This window comes from Staurois parvus, unplaced genomic scaffold, assembly GCF_062004578.1.
Source record: "Staurois parvus isolate SC_StPar_1 unplaced genomic scaffold, SC_StPar_1.0 ptg000283l, whole genome shotgun sequence".
Taxonomy (NCBI): Eukaryota; Metazoa; Chordata; class Amphibia; order Anura; family Ranidae; genus Staurois; species Staurois parvus.
In genome coordinates this window covers 1,582,799-1,596,404 of record NW_028318079.1, presented here as the reverse complement: position 1 = coordinate 1,596,404, position 13,606 = coordinate 1,582,799, and the positions used below count along the sequence as shown (strand labels likewise).

Sequence of the window (13,606 nt, the reverse complement as noted above, 5' to 3'; positions counted from 1 at the left end):
GAATGTCAGACACCATAAAATATTACGCTGTGCACAGCTACACATCACTCATTGAAAGACTTTGCACCCATGGGCTTCAGCTTGTATAACAGCAGTCTGTACAGCAAGTTTTTACAAATGTATTAGCAAATCTTTCAGCAAGGTAATGTGTTTCTGCTGAGTGTTAATGTATAATTACCAATGGAAATGCGGCTTATTTTTGTACATATAATGTACTTTGTTACAGTTTGCTGCAAGACCAATAATAACCAATTTTTCTTTTTCTTTTTTTTTTTTTCCAGGTTCGGTGCTGTTTCAGCGGGGACGCTCTGTGGCCTTGCCACTTTGTCGCAGCAGTTAGAAAATGAAAATGCAGTGGATGTTTACCAGGTGGCCAAAATGATTAATTTAATGAGACCCGGCGTATTCACAGACATTGTAAGTGACCTGGGAACATGATGCAGTTGGGAGAGAGTGCATGATGAGGACTTTTATAAATGGACCATCTACAGTATTATCATGTGCCCGTTTAACATTTTCAAGAGACTGTTGACAGGTTGGCAGATCAGACTTTGGCCGCTGTTAGCATGTTAATTCACCCTGAGACTCAGGTAGTAGAATACCAGCAATAAATAGAGTTTCAGAACTAAGAACTGCCTGGGAGGTCTCATTTTTTTTTGTTTAATAGCATCATGCAGCATATTATATGAGTTTTTAGCTTGCAAAATTGCCCTTGTGCCAAAATTTTTATCACTAATATAGTTTTACATGTTTTATGCCTGAAAAATACTGAAAAAGATGCTTACTTACCTTTAACCATTTGCCGCCTGGCCGTTTGGTGGCCGCAAAAATGCACTAGATTTCCGGGGTAGACGCCATTTGGCATCCTCCTGCACATGCGCAGTTTTCGCGTTTGCAGAGCCGCGCAGCGGCACGATCTGTCACCGGTCGTGTACCACGGACACGGCCGATGACAGATCTGAGTACCGACCCCCGTTGCCGGTACCATGTGACCTGCTGTGACCAATCACAGCAGGTCACATGACAGTTGTATACAGTGGATGTCTTCATTCATGCCATCCATTGTATACTAGTGTCTAGCTGTGCATGGTCACAGCGATCACATGCACATGTCATGTGATTAGCTGTGGCCAAATCACAGCTAAGCACAAAAAAAAACAAAAAACAAAACCCTGAATGAATCGATGTCATTCAGGTAAATGCTTGCTTATAGCAAAGTAATTCTTTGCTATAAGCAAACTGTGTAAAAAAAAAAAATACTGATCACTTCCCCAAAGTAGTACAATGTTACTATGGTAACAATGTACTACTTTGGTCATAGTGAAATATGAAAAATAAATCTTAAAAAATGTTTTAAAAAAATGTAATAAAAAATTTAAAATTATAAAAAAATAATTTTTTTTTTTTTTTCATACTGTCACCAGTCAGTGTCCCTGATCACCACCATGCCAATTATATGAAGACGCTGTACTGCACTGGTGACAGTATGTAAAAAAAACAAATAGTGAAAATAATTTTTTTCATTTTCCGAAAAATTATGACAAAAAAAATACAACTTCAAAAAACTCGCCATGCCTCTTGTGAAGTAAGTCGGACTGCCTACTTTGCAAAAAGGGGTCATTTGGGGGATATCTGTACTATTCTGACATTTGGGGGATATCTGTACTGTTCTGACATTTTTGGACCTCAAGAAATTAGATTGACCGTCAGTACTTCAGGATTGATCAATATTCAGATCTATACCATAGTTTGTGAACTCTATAACTTTCCGAAAAACTAAAAAATACATCCTAATTTGGGTTATTTTCACCAAAGACATGTAGCAGAATACATCTCGGCCTAAATTTATGAAGAACAATTATTTATTTGTAAACTTTTATAACAGAAACAAAGAAAAATGTGTTTTTTCTTCAAAATGTTTGGTCTTTTTTTGTTAATTTAGCAAAAAATAAAAACCCCAGTGGTGATTAAATACCACCAAAAGAAAGCTCTAGTTGTGTGAAGAAAATGATAAAATTTTAGTTTGGGTACAGTGTTGTATGACCACACAATTGTCATTCAAAGTGTGAGAGCGCTGAAACGTGAAAAATGGCCTGGGCAGGAAGGTGTAAAATTGCCCGTTATTGAAATGGTTAAACCCTATGTACGTACAAAACCTTATTCCTAATCTTGACCCCCTACTGTTAACTCTGTACCGCTATATAAACCTATGTCCTAACACTAGCCCTAACCACATGACCTCCAGAAGATTTTACCCCCTTCATGACCAGGCCATTTTTTGTTATTCAGCACTGCATTACTTGAACTGTACGCAAATGAAATGTATATGATTTTTTTTCACACAAATAGAGCTTTCCTTTGGTGGTATTTGATCACCACTGAGTATTTTATTACATAAACAAGAATGACCAGACATTTTGAAAAAAAAAAAACCCTATATTTTCTACTTTCTGTTATAAAGCATAACCAATAAAGTCAAATTTCATAAATTTAAGCCAAAATGTATTCTGACATGTCTTTGGTAGAGAAAAAAAAATCCCAATAAGTGAGTATTAACTGGTTTTTGTGAAACTTACAGCGTCTACAAACTATGGTATATATATTTATAAATTGATCAGTTCTGATGTACAGACGGCTGATCTCATTTTTTGAGGTGCTTAAAATGCCAGGACAGTATAAATACCCCTCCCTATTACAACCTTTTTGGAAAGTAGACAGGCCGAGGTATCACGGGTTACTATAGGAATTGCAGCTGTTATCAATGAAATGAATTCATAACAGTTTTGTTGATATTGTAATCATTTGATCTCATCGGGATCACATGATCCTTTGGAGATCAAAGTGGCTGGGTACCGGCAACCACAATCCGCTCTGTTCTGTGGACACAGCGGTCACGGGAGCGGAACACAAGTGTGCATGTGCTGTGCAATGTATGGGTGCATCACTTAGCCTGTAGCTGCCGCCTGCCGGCAGTATATATATTACAGTCAGCCGGAAACTGGTTAAACTTTTTTTTTGTAAATAATTATGTTACCCATGGTTTAAAACAAAAAAATGCAGTTCTCGCAGCAATGCTTGCCTTATCTCCGGTTTCTGCTTACATTTTGCACTCATTGGGACCCCAGGGGCATCAAGGACCCATCCCCTGGGAGTGCATTTTTAAGAGGCCCTGACTTGCAGAAGAATACTGCAGAAAGTGTTTCCACAATTTTACTTGGTACTGCTCTATAGCATTCAGGACCTGCATACTTCCAAAGGATAATGAAGAGGACCAGAGGAAAGGTATGTTTAGATAGAATTGGGCTGTCTGCTCCAAAACCATAATTAACCACTTCCCGTCTGGCCCATGTACATAAACGGCCTGACAGGAGCAGTGCAGGAGCGATTGGATGTTTATAAACGTCCTCCCTGCTTGTGCACGCTCCCTAGGCACAATGCACCGCGACACGATGCCCGCTGTGTCCTCCGGAAACCGATCGCTGTACAGGACCTCTGTATGAGGTCCCGATCATGTGATCACTGATTGGCCAGTCAGTGATCACTTGAATAATAGTAAGCAAGATGTCACTTCTGACATCATTGCTTACTACTAGTGAAATCTGTGAATGATCACAGAGGTCACATGGTAAAAGGCAATTCACAACAGCCTTGTACCATGTGACAAGCTGTGACCAATCACAGCTCACACAGTATTTCTCAATGGCTGCAAGAATGCAGCCAGAGAGGAGAAATGATTGCTTTTACAGCCTTTATGGGTGTAAAAGCAATCAGTGTGTAAAAAAAAAAATGCCATCACCCCCCACAAGTAGTAGAGTGTCACTACGGTGACACTGTACTGTTAGGGTGACAGTATGTTAAAAAAAAAAAAAAATAGAAAAAAATAAAATAAAAATGTAGAATTTTTTTTACATTTTTGGTTATAAACTAATTTGGGTAATTTTTCTTTTTACTAAAAAGATAACTGAATAAATTTTGGCCAAAATTTATGAAGAAAGATTATTTATTTGTAAACGTTTATAAGAAAAACTTTTTTTCTAAATTTTTGGAATTTTTCATTTATATAGCAAAGAAAAATTTAAATCCCAGTGGTGAATAAATACCACCAAAATAAAGTTTTATCTGTCTCAAAAAAATGCTAAAAAATTCATATGGGTACAGTGTTGCATGATCGTGCAATTGTCATTCAAAGTGTGATAGTTCTGAAAGCTGAAAATTGGCCTGGACAGGAAGGGGGTAAAAGACTTGAAGTGGTTAAGAAATGAAGCAAGGATAAGGATGACAATCCTGGGGCTTGCAGCTTTACAATTCTGGTTGGCAACAGTGGCTCCCATATGCCTATTCTTTTAACTTGCCAGCTTCTGCCAACAAAGGAATGTTTCAGTTTTCTTGAAAAAAATATTTTAATTAGAACAAAACAGAGAGAACTCTCCCCAAAACATGTAAATGCTCAGTTGGGCTATTGAAGCCCATGGAGGTGATTAATCACAAGCCGCATAAGCTAGCCAGCATATTTAATAAGGTGAAGAATAATGACGCTGTCAGAGCAGGCATGAGGGATAATGTCTCAAATGCAGCTGTATTTTGCCCAGTGTTCCTACAGATATACAGCTGTCTAGGGCTTGATAGGTATTCAGAGGAATGCAGCAGGAAACCAGATTAAAAGAAAGTCCAAAAAATGGAATGCCTATTTCCAAAAATGATTAACGTGGGTAAGGATGCTCAGAAGTGATCGTACATATCCTGATAATGAAACAGGAAATATCTATGCATATGGACAAAAACAGTTGGTGTGCTTACTCTCATGTATACTTTTCTTCATCTCTACATTTTAATGAGACTTTTTTTAAGTAAGACTTTGCAATGTATCCCATTACCATGTTCACTACAAGAGCAGTATCAGTTTCTTAATATATTGCCTCATTATTCTCTATACAGGAGCATGAACAGTTCCTGATTTAGTATTGTTTTCTATAGTAGAGCAGTATCAGTTCCTCAATATGTTGCGTGAAAATAGTAAAACAGTTCCTATGTTTTCCTATACTGGAGTAGTACAAGTTCTTTTAATATATTGCATTAGTGTTTTCTGCACAGGAGCAGAACCAGATACTCATTGGAATGGATTTACTAAAGGCAAATCGACTGTGCACTTTGCATGTGCAGTTGCTCCAGAGCTTTGTAAATGAAATGAAGCTTCACTTTCCAAGTATACCAAATCACATGCATCACAAAAAACAAACAGCATGTTTGCTTGCACACAATTGGATGATGGAAGTCAGCAGAGCTTCACCTCATTTACTAAGTTCTGGAGCAACTGCACTTGCAAAGTACACAGTCTATTTGTCTTTAGTAAATCCACCCAGTCTATTGATTTTCCTTATACAGGAGCAGTACTAATTCCTTGGTATGTTTCTTTACTATTTTGTACACAGGAGTAGTACCAGTCTCTCAGTACCGTGCTTTGCTGTTGCCTACACAGAAGAGGCACCAATTGCTCAGTGTACTGCATATACAAAAGTAGTTCCAGTCGCTAATATTAATGCATTGCTTTACTGTTTTCTGCACTGTAGCATTACCATTTCCTGATATTAATGTTTTGTTTTACTCCTTTCTGCACAGGAGCAGTACCAATTCCCGATATTAATGTTTTGTTTTACTCCTTTCTGCACTGTAGCATTACCATTTCCTGATATTAATGTTTTGTTTTACTCCTTTCTACACAGGAGCAGTACTAATTCCTGATATTAACTCCTTTCTGCACTGTAGCATTACCATTTCCTGATGTTGTTTTGTTTTACTCCTTTCTACACAGGAGCAGTACTAATTCCTGATATTAACTCCTTTCTGCACTGTAGCATTACCATTTCCTGATATTAATGTTTTGTTTTACTCCTTTCTACACAGGAGCAGTACTAATTCCTGATATTAACTCCTTTCTGCACTGTAGCATTACCATTTCCTGATGTTAATGTTTTGTTTTACTCTTTTCTACACAGGAGCAGTACCATTTCCTGATATTAATGTTTTGTTTTACTCCTTTCTGCACTGTAGCATTACCATTTCCTGATATTAATGTTTTGTTTTACTCCTTTCTACACAGGAGCAGTACCAATTCCTGTATAAAGCGATGCTAAGTTTGGTCAGTACAAAGGAGAATGGCAGTGGCCCCATGGCATTGGACAAAAATGGAGCCATTCTGGTCAGCGACGAATCGGACCCCTCACAGAGCATGGAGTCTCTCGTTTAGGGAGCAGCTCCCCAGAAAAAGGCACTACGTTTGTAAAACTTCTGACCTTCTAGAGACAGAATGGACTTTTTTCGAGGCCTTTTATTTGCCAGACTATATAGGTTATACAATAACCCAATTACTTTTTTACACTGATAAAATTTTGATATTTATTTTTTGCCATTTTATGTCTTAATGGTATCCTACTGAGCATTTGCACCTCTGTTCATTTCACTTGGTGAAACGCAATTTTCTCTAGTTTTGCACTATATGATCAGTGTTACTGCCTATAACCGCTGTAGGAAACGGCAAAAGCCCAACAAGAACATTCCCTAGATCCAACTCATGCTCTTTTTAAACTCCAGGTTTTTTTTTTTTTTACATTTTTTTAAGTTCTTCTTAAAACGCACCTGCCGGTCACACACAACGCAGGCGCCATTTTGTGTGCTGAAATCACATTCAGCGTAGCAGTTGACTAGGAACTTGTGACTTTTGCCTCTGCGGTTTCATGGGCAGGGCTCAACAAAACCAGGTGTCAGGCAAGTCAGGAAGATCTTGCTTTACTTCCTGACTGGCAAAGGTATTTTTTTTTCATTATGGGACCCGCACCAGGCACCCAAGTAAACTGCGCCATCAGTGCAATGCTGCATATACAAAAGTCAAGTGTAAGGAACAGATTAACCCACAAGTCCACCCCATGGGGATCATGAAAGCAAGCTTACTATTCCGTAACTGGGGTGACCACTTTCTTTGCCTATGTGTTTATTTAATCACAACACTAGCACATTATTAATATATGCTCTGCTCTGGGACACTTACTACAAGGCATTCCATTCACTCCTGAACACTATGTCACCTGATGTGATGTATAGTTTTTATTTGGTTCTGTTCACGCACCATCCTTTTGTTATAAACTGAAATTTGGGTATTATGTATTTTGTTTTTTTTTATATATTGTAATTTGTATTTTACTTCCTTCTGTGAACCCAAATGAGCACTAGCTTTGGTTTCTCATTTGCAGCAACAATTCTGTTTAATTCATTACGCAAAATGATAAACTTATTTTTTATCAAAATTCTGCTTCGGTTTTACTAAGTCTGAGTGTTTGCCGCGGCCTAAATAGATTGTTTAGTCAGCTTTCGCTTCTACAGCTATTTAAAATGCACACCAACTCATAGGAGGCATGGTTTAGCCCTAAGGGTATGTACACAGATGGACAGCAAATGCAGTTAGTGTTTGTGACAGCTCCCGCACTGTGACCACATTTCTGTCATTTCCAAAGAGCATCTAATTAGTCTTATTGGGAAGCACTTGTTTAATACGCAGTCATGTGATCAAGTACATAGGCCTCACAGTGCCTGTTTTTGGTACTGTCTGTGTTCCCGACTATCTGAATTCATACAGAGCATGTAGATTCCATTGAAACTAAGTGATGGAAGTAGTCATTGAAACCAAGTGATGGAAGTAGTATTTAAGAGCCAGTAGTTCCATTCAGAACCTTGCAGACCATTCTAAGGAGCCATAGAGCATGTGTTTTTTTTAATTGACATCAACAGAAAATATTCAAAAAGGTTCAATTAGATCTGAACCCTATAGTTGGCCATAGATGGTTTGAATCTCGGCTGGTTCCTGCAGATTTGAACCATCTGCGGGCAGGCGGATTGTACCCAATTCGATTGTTGTATGACTTGGGTACAACCAGCCTGTTGAATTGCGGTGGTTGCAGGAAAGAAAATAGCATCGTCTATGGCCTGCATAACCTGCTGTTTTATTTTAAAAAATACTATTTTAACCTTTTTTCTCCTCGCCTTTTTTTTGGAATCTCAGCGCTGCTGACCTCCATTTTTTTTTCTGCCACATCCTCTCTACATGCACATCATTACTCTGGCCCAGCTTCTTGCTAGTGACAACAGCGGACCATGTTCTCACCGAGTGTGCTGGCACAACTGGACGTAGTCTCCAGCAGGGGCACATGTAATGTTCATAGCACCGACTTCCTGTTCTCATAGCCACCAATGTAGACATTAGTGATGAAATGGACAAGAAGGGGTTGATTTATTAAAACTAGAGCGTGCAGAATATGGTGTATCTGCACATGATAGCCAGTCAGCTTCTAACTTCAGCTTGTTCAATTAAGCTTTGACAAAATAAATCAGGAACCTGATTGGTTTCTGCACCGGATTTTCCACTCTCCAGTTTTAGTAAATCAACCCCAAAGTGTTCACCTTAATTCTCTTGTTTCTTCCCGACAACTTCGGTTCTCAATACACTAGTATCAAATGTGGGGCTATCAGAGTGCATTCAAGGGGCAGTAAAATGTGTATGAAATAGTTGGCAGTATATATCAGCTCTCTTTGGACACATCCTCTGTGTGCTAAAATGAAAGGGATGCAATGTCTGTGGTGACTGTGACATTTTTGTAAAAAAAAAAAAAAAACTAGCACCTTTCTTTGAAAATTAGGGAAAAAAGACTTTATTCCATAGTCTGTGATGGAAATAACATAAAAAGTAGTGCCAATCCATCTTGAAATGTGTCAAAAATATCAACATTACAGATGTCTTTGACAAACTCAAAGAACTTTCCCTCGCCCCCCCCCCCCCCCAGTAACCAGCTGTTTTCCACAATTAACCTCAATCATCACTAATACCCCAAGTCCTGCCAATTGTAGTATATTGTAGCATTTGATGAACCTGATGGACAGCTGTAAACAATTGTCTGAAAAACCAAACCAAAACTTGCTCTGAAATAGCAAAGTGAACAACCCAAAGTTCGTTTGTCCAGTTGCTAGCCCCTAGTTGAGAAAAAAGGAAGCCTATTTGGGTGGTTGCTGTCTATCACAGCCAAGGCTCAGAAGTCCACTGTTGCTTGACTTTTAGAAATTGCAGTACTTCTAGGACAGACCTGTTTTGTATGTGGTTACTTACCGACCACAGCTGTTGTGATCTACCAGTGAGCCTAATTAATGTGAGAATACGTGCCACGTAGAAGTAAGACACTGGCACTAAAATTCTGTTTTATTGAGGAACTAACAGTAACATTTATAGGTCTCATGATGCAGGCAAAGCATATACATTGATTGGGTGAAAAGTCCACTAGCTTTCTCTGTGTTCTTCCATCCGTGTTGATATCTTCCAATCATTGTCCCCAAAACGACTCATTCCCTTTTATGGGGGTTGTTTATGTTAAAAGATACTTTCCTTCTAATGAGTCACTTAGGGTGAGACTCCGGATGAAGGCGCCATCTTAATTATCATTGTTCTGTCAACTTATATCTGATTGCTTACTTAAGAGAGTAAGGAATTTAAAGAGAAAGAAGCAGAAAGTAGCAAGACTATAAAATTGTCATTTTACTGATCATCTAATAGAACGTGGACTGTCTATCACAATCCACTACAGACCTTACCACCATCATGGAGAACACTTGCAGTGCTTCAGGAGCCAGTGAATAGGCATTTTGGTGCTGCCAGACAAAAGACATTCTGACAGGTGCCTTTGAAAGGGAGGCCCCATCCAAACCTAAATGGTCACCCTCTGGAACCCTGCGTTCTCAGCCATGTCCTGAACATTACATTGAGGTTCTCTGTTCAACTTCCAGATTCTCTAGTCTGAATTCCTAAGCTGAAAATTGTAGCGAGGAAATCTTCCTTATAAAGGCTCATAGATATAAGCAACCAGTCGGTGATGAAGCCTACTGCTGTCCACCCAAATCTGTAGCATTTGTTTTTTGATAAATGTAATATTTTGATTCTGAGAAGCATTTGAATAAAATGTAAAACTAAGTAACCTTGGTGGACAAAAACCTTGGAGGCTAAACTATTTCTCAGGGGAAGTGGTATTGTCATAAATGTTGAACAAGAATGGCATTTGAAATAATGAAGGCGCTTTAAATGTAGAATTGTGGTTTCTAAATAATTTCACACCTGTAAAAATACTGTACTCCACATCAATGTTGCAGTTGCTTAATGGATACCATGTCAAGGTGTAATGGTGATACTCAATTTTATATACATTATTGTTTGGAAATTCTTGTCTGTGTCTTTGTTCTTTTTCTGTAATATATGACTGTGGCCTATGTACAATGGCAGTATCCATGCTATTCTGAAACGGCTCTGTGATGACCGGAGCTCCAGGTGACTTGTCGAGGTGTATTCTTACAGTGGACCATCATATATAGGGGTCACTCTTTGTAGGACACTGCCCAAAACTGATGAATGATGCTAAACTGACATTGTGAAAGCACATAAAAAATGTGCTAAGTATGATTAATAGTCACTAAAAGAATTGTTATTTAAAAAAAAAACCTAAACACAAATAGTTTGAAAGGCTACTACTTTGACTTGATTTATTTTCCAATATCCAAAACATAAATCCTTGAAGCTTTACAATTCTAGCACACTGCTGCTTATTAGTGAATTTGTTTAGAGGAATATTGTGAAATTGTATTTTTCTTATTCAAATAATGAATTGAAGAAAAAAAAAAAAATACAAATTGTTCCTGTTCATCTTTCTAAGGGCTCGTTCACACTAGGCTGTTTTGCCAACGCTTGCCAAACGGCCCTATAGCGTTTGGCAAGCGTTGGTCCGGCGTTTGCGGAGCGTTTTTTAACGCTCGGCAAACGCTCCGCAAACGCCGCATGCGCGGTTTAGCGGAAGTTGCTAGGCGGTTGCCGAGCGTTAATAACGCCCCACAAACGCCTATAATGCAGTTTGAGTGGTGTTACCGCTCCGCAAACGCCCCGCAACCGCGTCGCAAACGCCGGCCGGGCGTTTGCGGAGCGGCACCATAGACGAGAATAGGAGGCTTCAAAGCCTCCTGACTCGTCCAGAGGCGTCCGTTTTGCCGCGACGCGACGCAAACGCTCCCGTTAGAACAGCACCATGTGCTGTAATGTGCAGAATTGGCAGAGGCGTTTGGGAAGCGGTAAAACCACTTCCCAAACGCCTCTCTGCCGCCTGCACACAAGGCTAGTGTGAACATAGCCTAAGCAAGCACTGATGCCTTTTTTGTTAAGTGGATCTAAACACAAACTGAAGATTTATTTAGAAATAACCGATAGAAGCATTATTTGAGTAAAGCAGATCATAGGTGATTTGATTTTCTTCCCTTCCATCATGGGTGGAAGAATAGAAAATTGCTTGATTCCCCCATCAACACTGACTGTGTTGATGGGGGAATCATGCAATGCCTCCCGCAGCTCTGTTGTACTCTGCAGGCAGAAGGGGCACAGGGAGCCTTCCCGGCTGGCAGAACACAAATTATTACTGCTAGCAGCTTTATCCACCAGCAGTAATCGTATGTAAAAAAAAAAAAAATCTGACAGGCTGGTTGTACTGAAGTTAAGTGATGGATTGACTTTAGTACAGTCACACGGCCCATACATGGATATAATCTCAGAAGGTCCCTGCTGAATCGGCCGAATTTTGATCCATGTATGGCATACTTTAGCAGTACCCTGCAAAATGTATGTTTTGTCTACAATTCCTTCAGAAAAGTATATTTTTCTAAAGTCTCATAGACGTGTACCTGCAGTGTGAATTTAAGGCACTGCTACCTTTGACTGCCAGCCTTAGGAGATTTGGTGGTGTCACTACTTTGCGGCTCACTTGTTGGAGGCTCTGGCATGGAGAAGCACTTACACACAGAGACATGGTACAGAACAAGGGGATAGTAAGTCATTAGTGGGGGGGCCTTTAGCAATGCTGGTGACTAGTTCTTTACCCCTCTGACTTTTTTGGGCAAAGCTTCCAGAGTTCAGTTCCTCTTTAAATGAATACCTATTTTTCAATTCCTAATGCAAATCTGTGCTTTGCTGTGCAGGGATAAAGCAGCAGTGTTGTTTCAAAGCTACCATTTGCAAGAGCTTGTATTCCCTTTTTTTGCCTCCCCCCCCCCCTCTATTCAGCCATCGTGAGTGAAAAATATATCAGTTAATTCAGAGTATGGAAAAGCCTGACTTGTTATGCTTTTTTCTTGGTAACTGCCACTGTCAAATGTGAAAAGCAACAGCGCTTACAGTGCGGATGTAAAATGCCCGGATATGCGCTGCCTTCTGCATATGCACATGGGTGCCATTACTTCTATGTGGCACTTCCACACATCTAGCAAACGTGGATTAATTTACAGCTACCAAAATGCACCAAACTACATGGCACTGTGGTGCTGTGCAGAGTAGTTTTAAAAATCGTGCCTGCAATACTTTTTGCACGCTCCAGCATGTTGGGCATCCCACTGAAGTTAAAGCGGAGCTCCACCCAAAAGGGGAAGTGCCACTTTAAGGACTGCTCCCCATTAAGGATTGGCACCGATGGGGGGAGTGGGCACCCAAATTTGACAGGTACCCACTTCCGGTCCAATCGCCTAGGCAATCGGAAAGGGAAGGTGTCCTCCCTCCCTGTAGTCTTTTGGGACACGTGACAGGTCCCACAAGACTACAGGACCATTCATGAAGTGCAGCGCTACTCGCACATGCGCAATGGGTACCCGGCTGTGAAGCTGAAAGCAGTCACAGCCGGGTGCCCACACTGAAGATGCCGGCCTCCTGGAATACAGGTGAAACAGGCTGCAGGGGACACACCACAGGACCGAGGGACAGGTAAGTGGCTGTTTTTTAAAAGTCAGCAGCTACAGTTTTTGTAGCTGCTGACTTTTATTTTTTTGACAGGGTGAGTGGAACACCACTTTGAGTTGCTGAAAATGCATGAGAACACACAGAAAAAATTGCCTCCTTGGATGCACCTTTATGGTTTGAACGAGCCCTTAGCCTTGTGCAACCTCCAACCACTCATTCCCCACAAGAGCCTTTAAAGTGTATTTACACTTTTGAAGTCAATTTAGAGAAAACCCCATGGTATGTTTGTTATGCGGTCCCTAACCTAATACAACATCACACAACCGAAAATGTATTTTTCAAAAATGTTTCTTACCTTTTAGATGTTTCTGAGGAGACGGTGTCATGGTAGATTTGAATCATTCCTGGACCATCTCACAGTGCGTCTACTCCAATTCTAGTTTACGACTGATAGTGAGGAGCTGCAAGCACAATACAGACAAGATTAACCATGCTAAACCTAGTGGAACGAAAGTCCCGCTGTCAAACACTGCGAGGAGGCAGGTTCTTTATTGCCGAAGTCGCATGCAATGTCTCTTTTGCAAAAGAAATACACCTATCTGCCTGCTCACTATCTTCTGCAGCTGTGTGCCGGGATGACTGACTTCTGCGCATGGGTAGGAGTGACGTCATCCTGCACAAGAAGATGTCGAAGGGCAACACCCCGAAGAGAATGCCGGAGAGGGACAGGGGCCTATAAAGGAAAGGCACATTGATCTCTGCTTTAAATGGGGTTACCAGCAAGTTTTAAGTTGTAGGTTGTGTTATCCTTAA

The 13,606-nt window shown here is 40.2% G+C and overlaps 1 protein-coding gene across 2 annotated transcripts in view; it reads left to right on the top strand.

Annotated features, from left to right (window-relative positions):
• PTPRG (protein tyrosine phosphatase receptor type G) overlaps positions 1-10,247 on the top strand; it is a 715,101-nt gene extending 704,854 nt beyond the window's left edge. For both annotated transcript variants that reach the window (XM_089682035.1, XM_089682036.1), the window contains 2 exons: positions 282-417; positions 6,098-10,247. In XM_089682035.1, the coding sequence (XP_089538161.1) occupies positions 282-417; positions 6,098-6,244 (283 nt within the window). In that variant the 3' untranslated portion in view covers positions 6,245-10,247. The remainder of the gene's footprint in view (positions 1-281; positions 418-6,097) is intronic.
• The last annotated feature ends 3,359 nt before the right edge of the window (positions 10,248-13,606 follow it).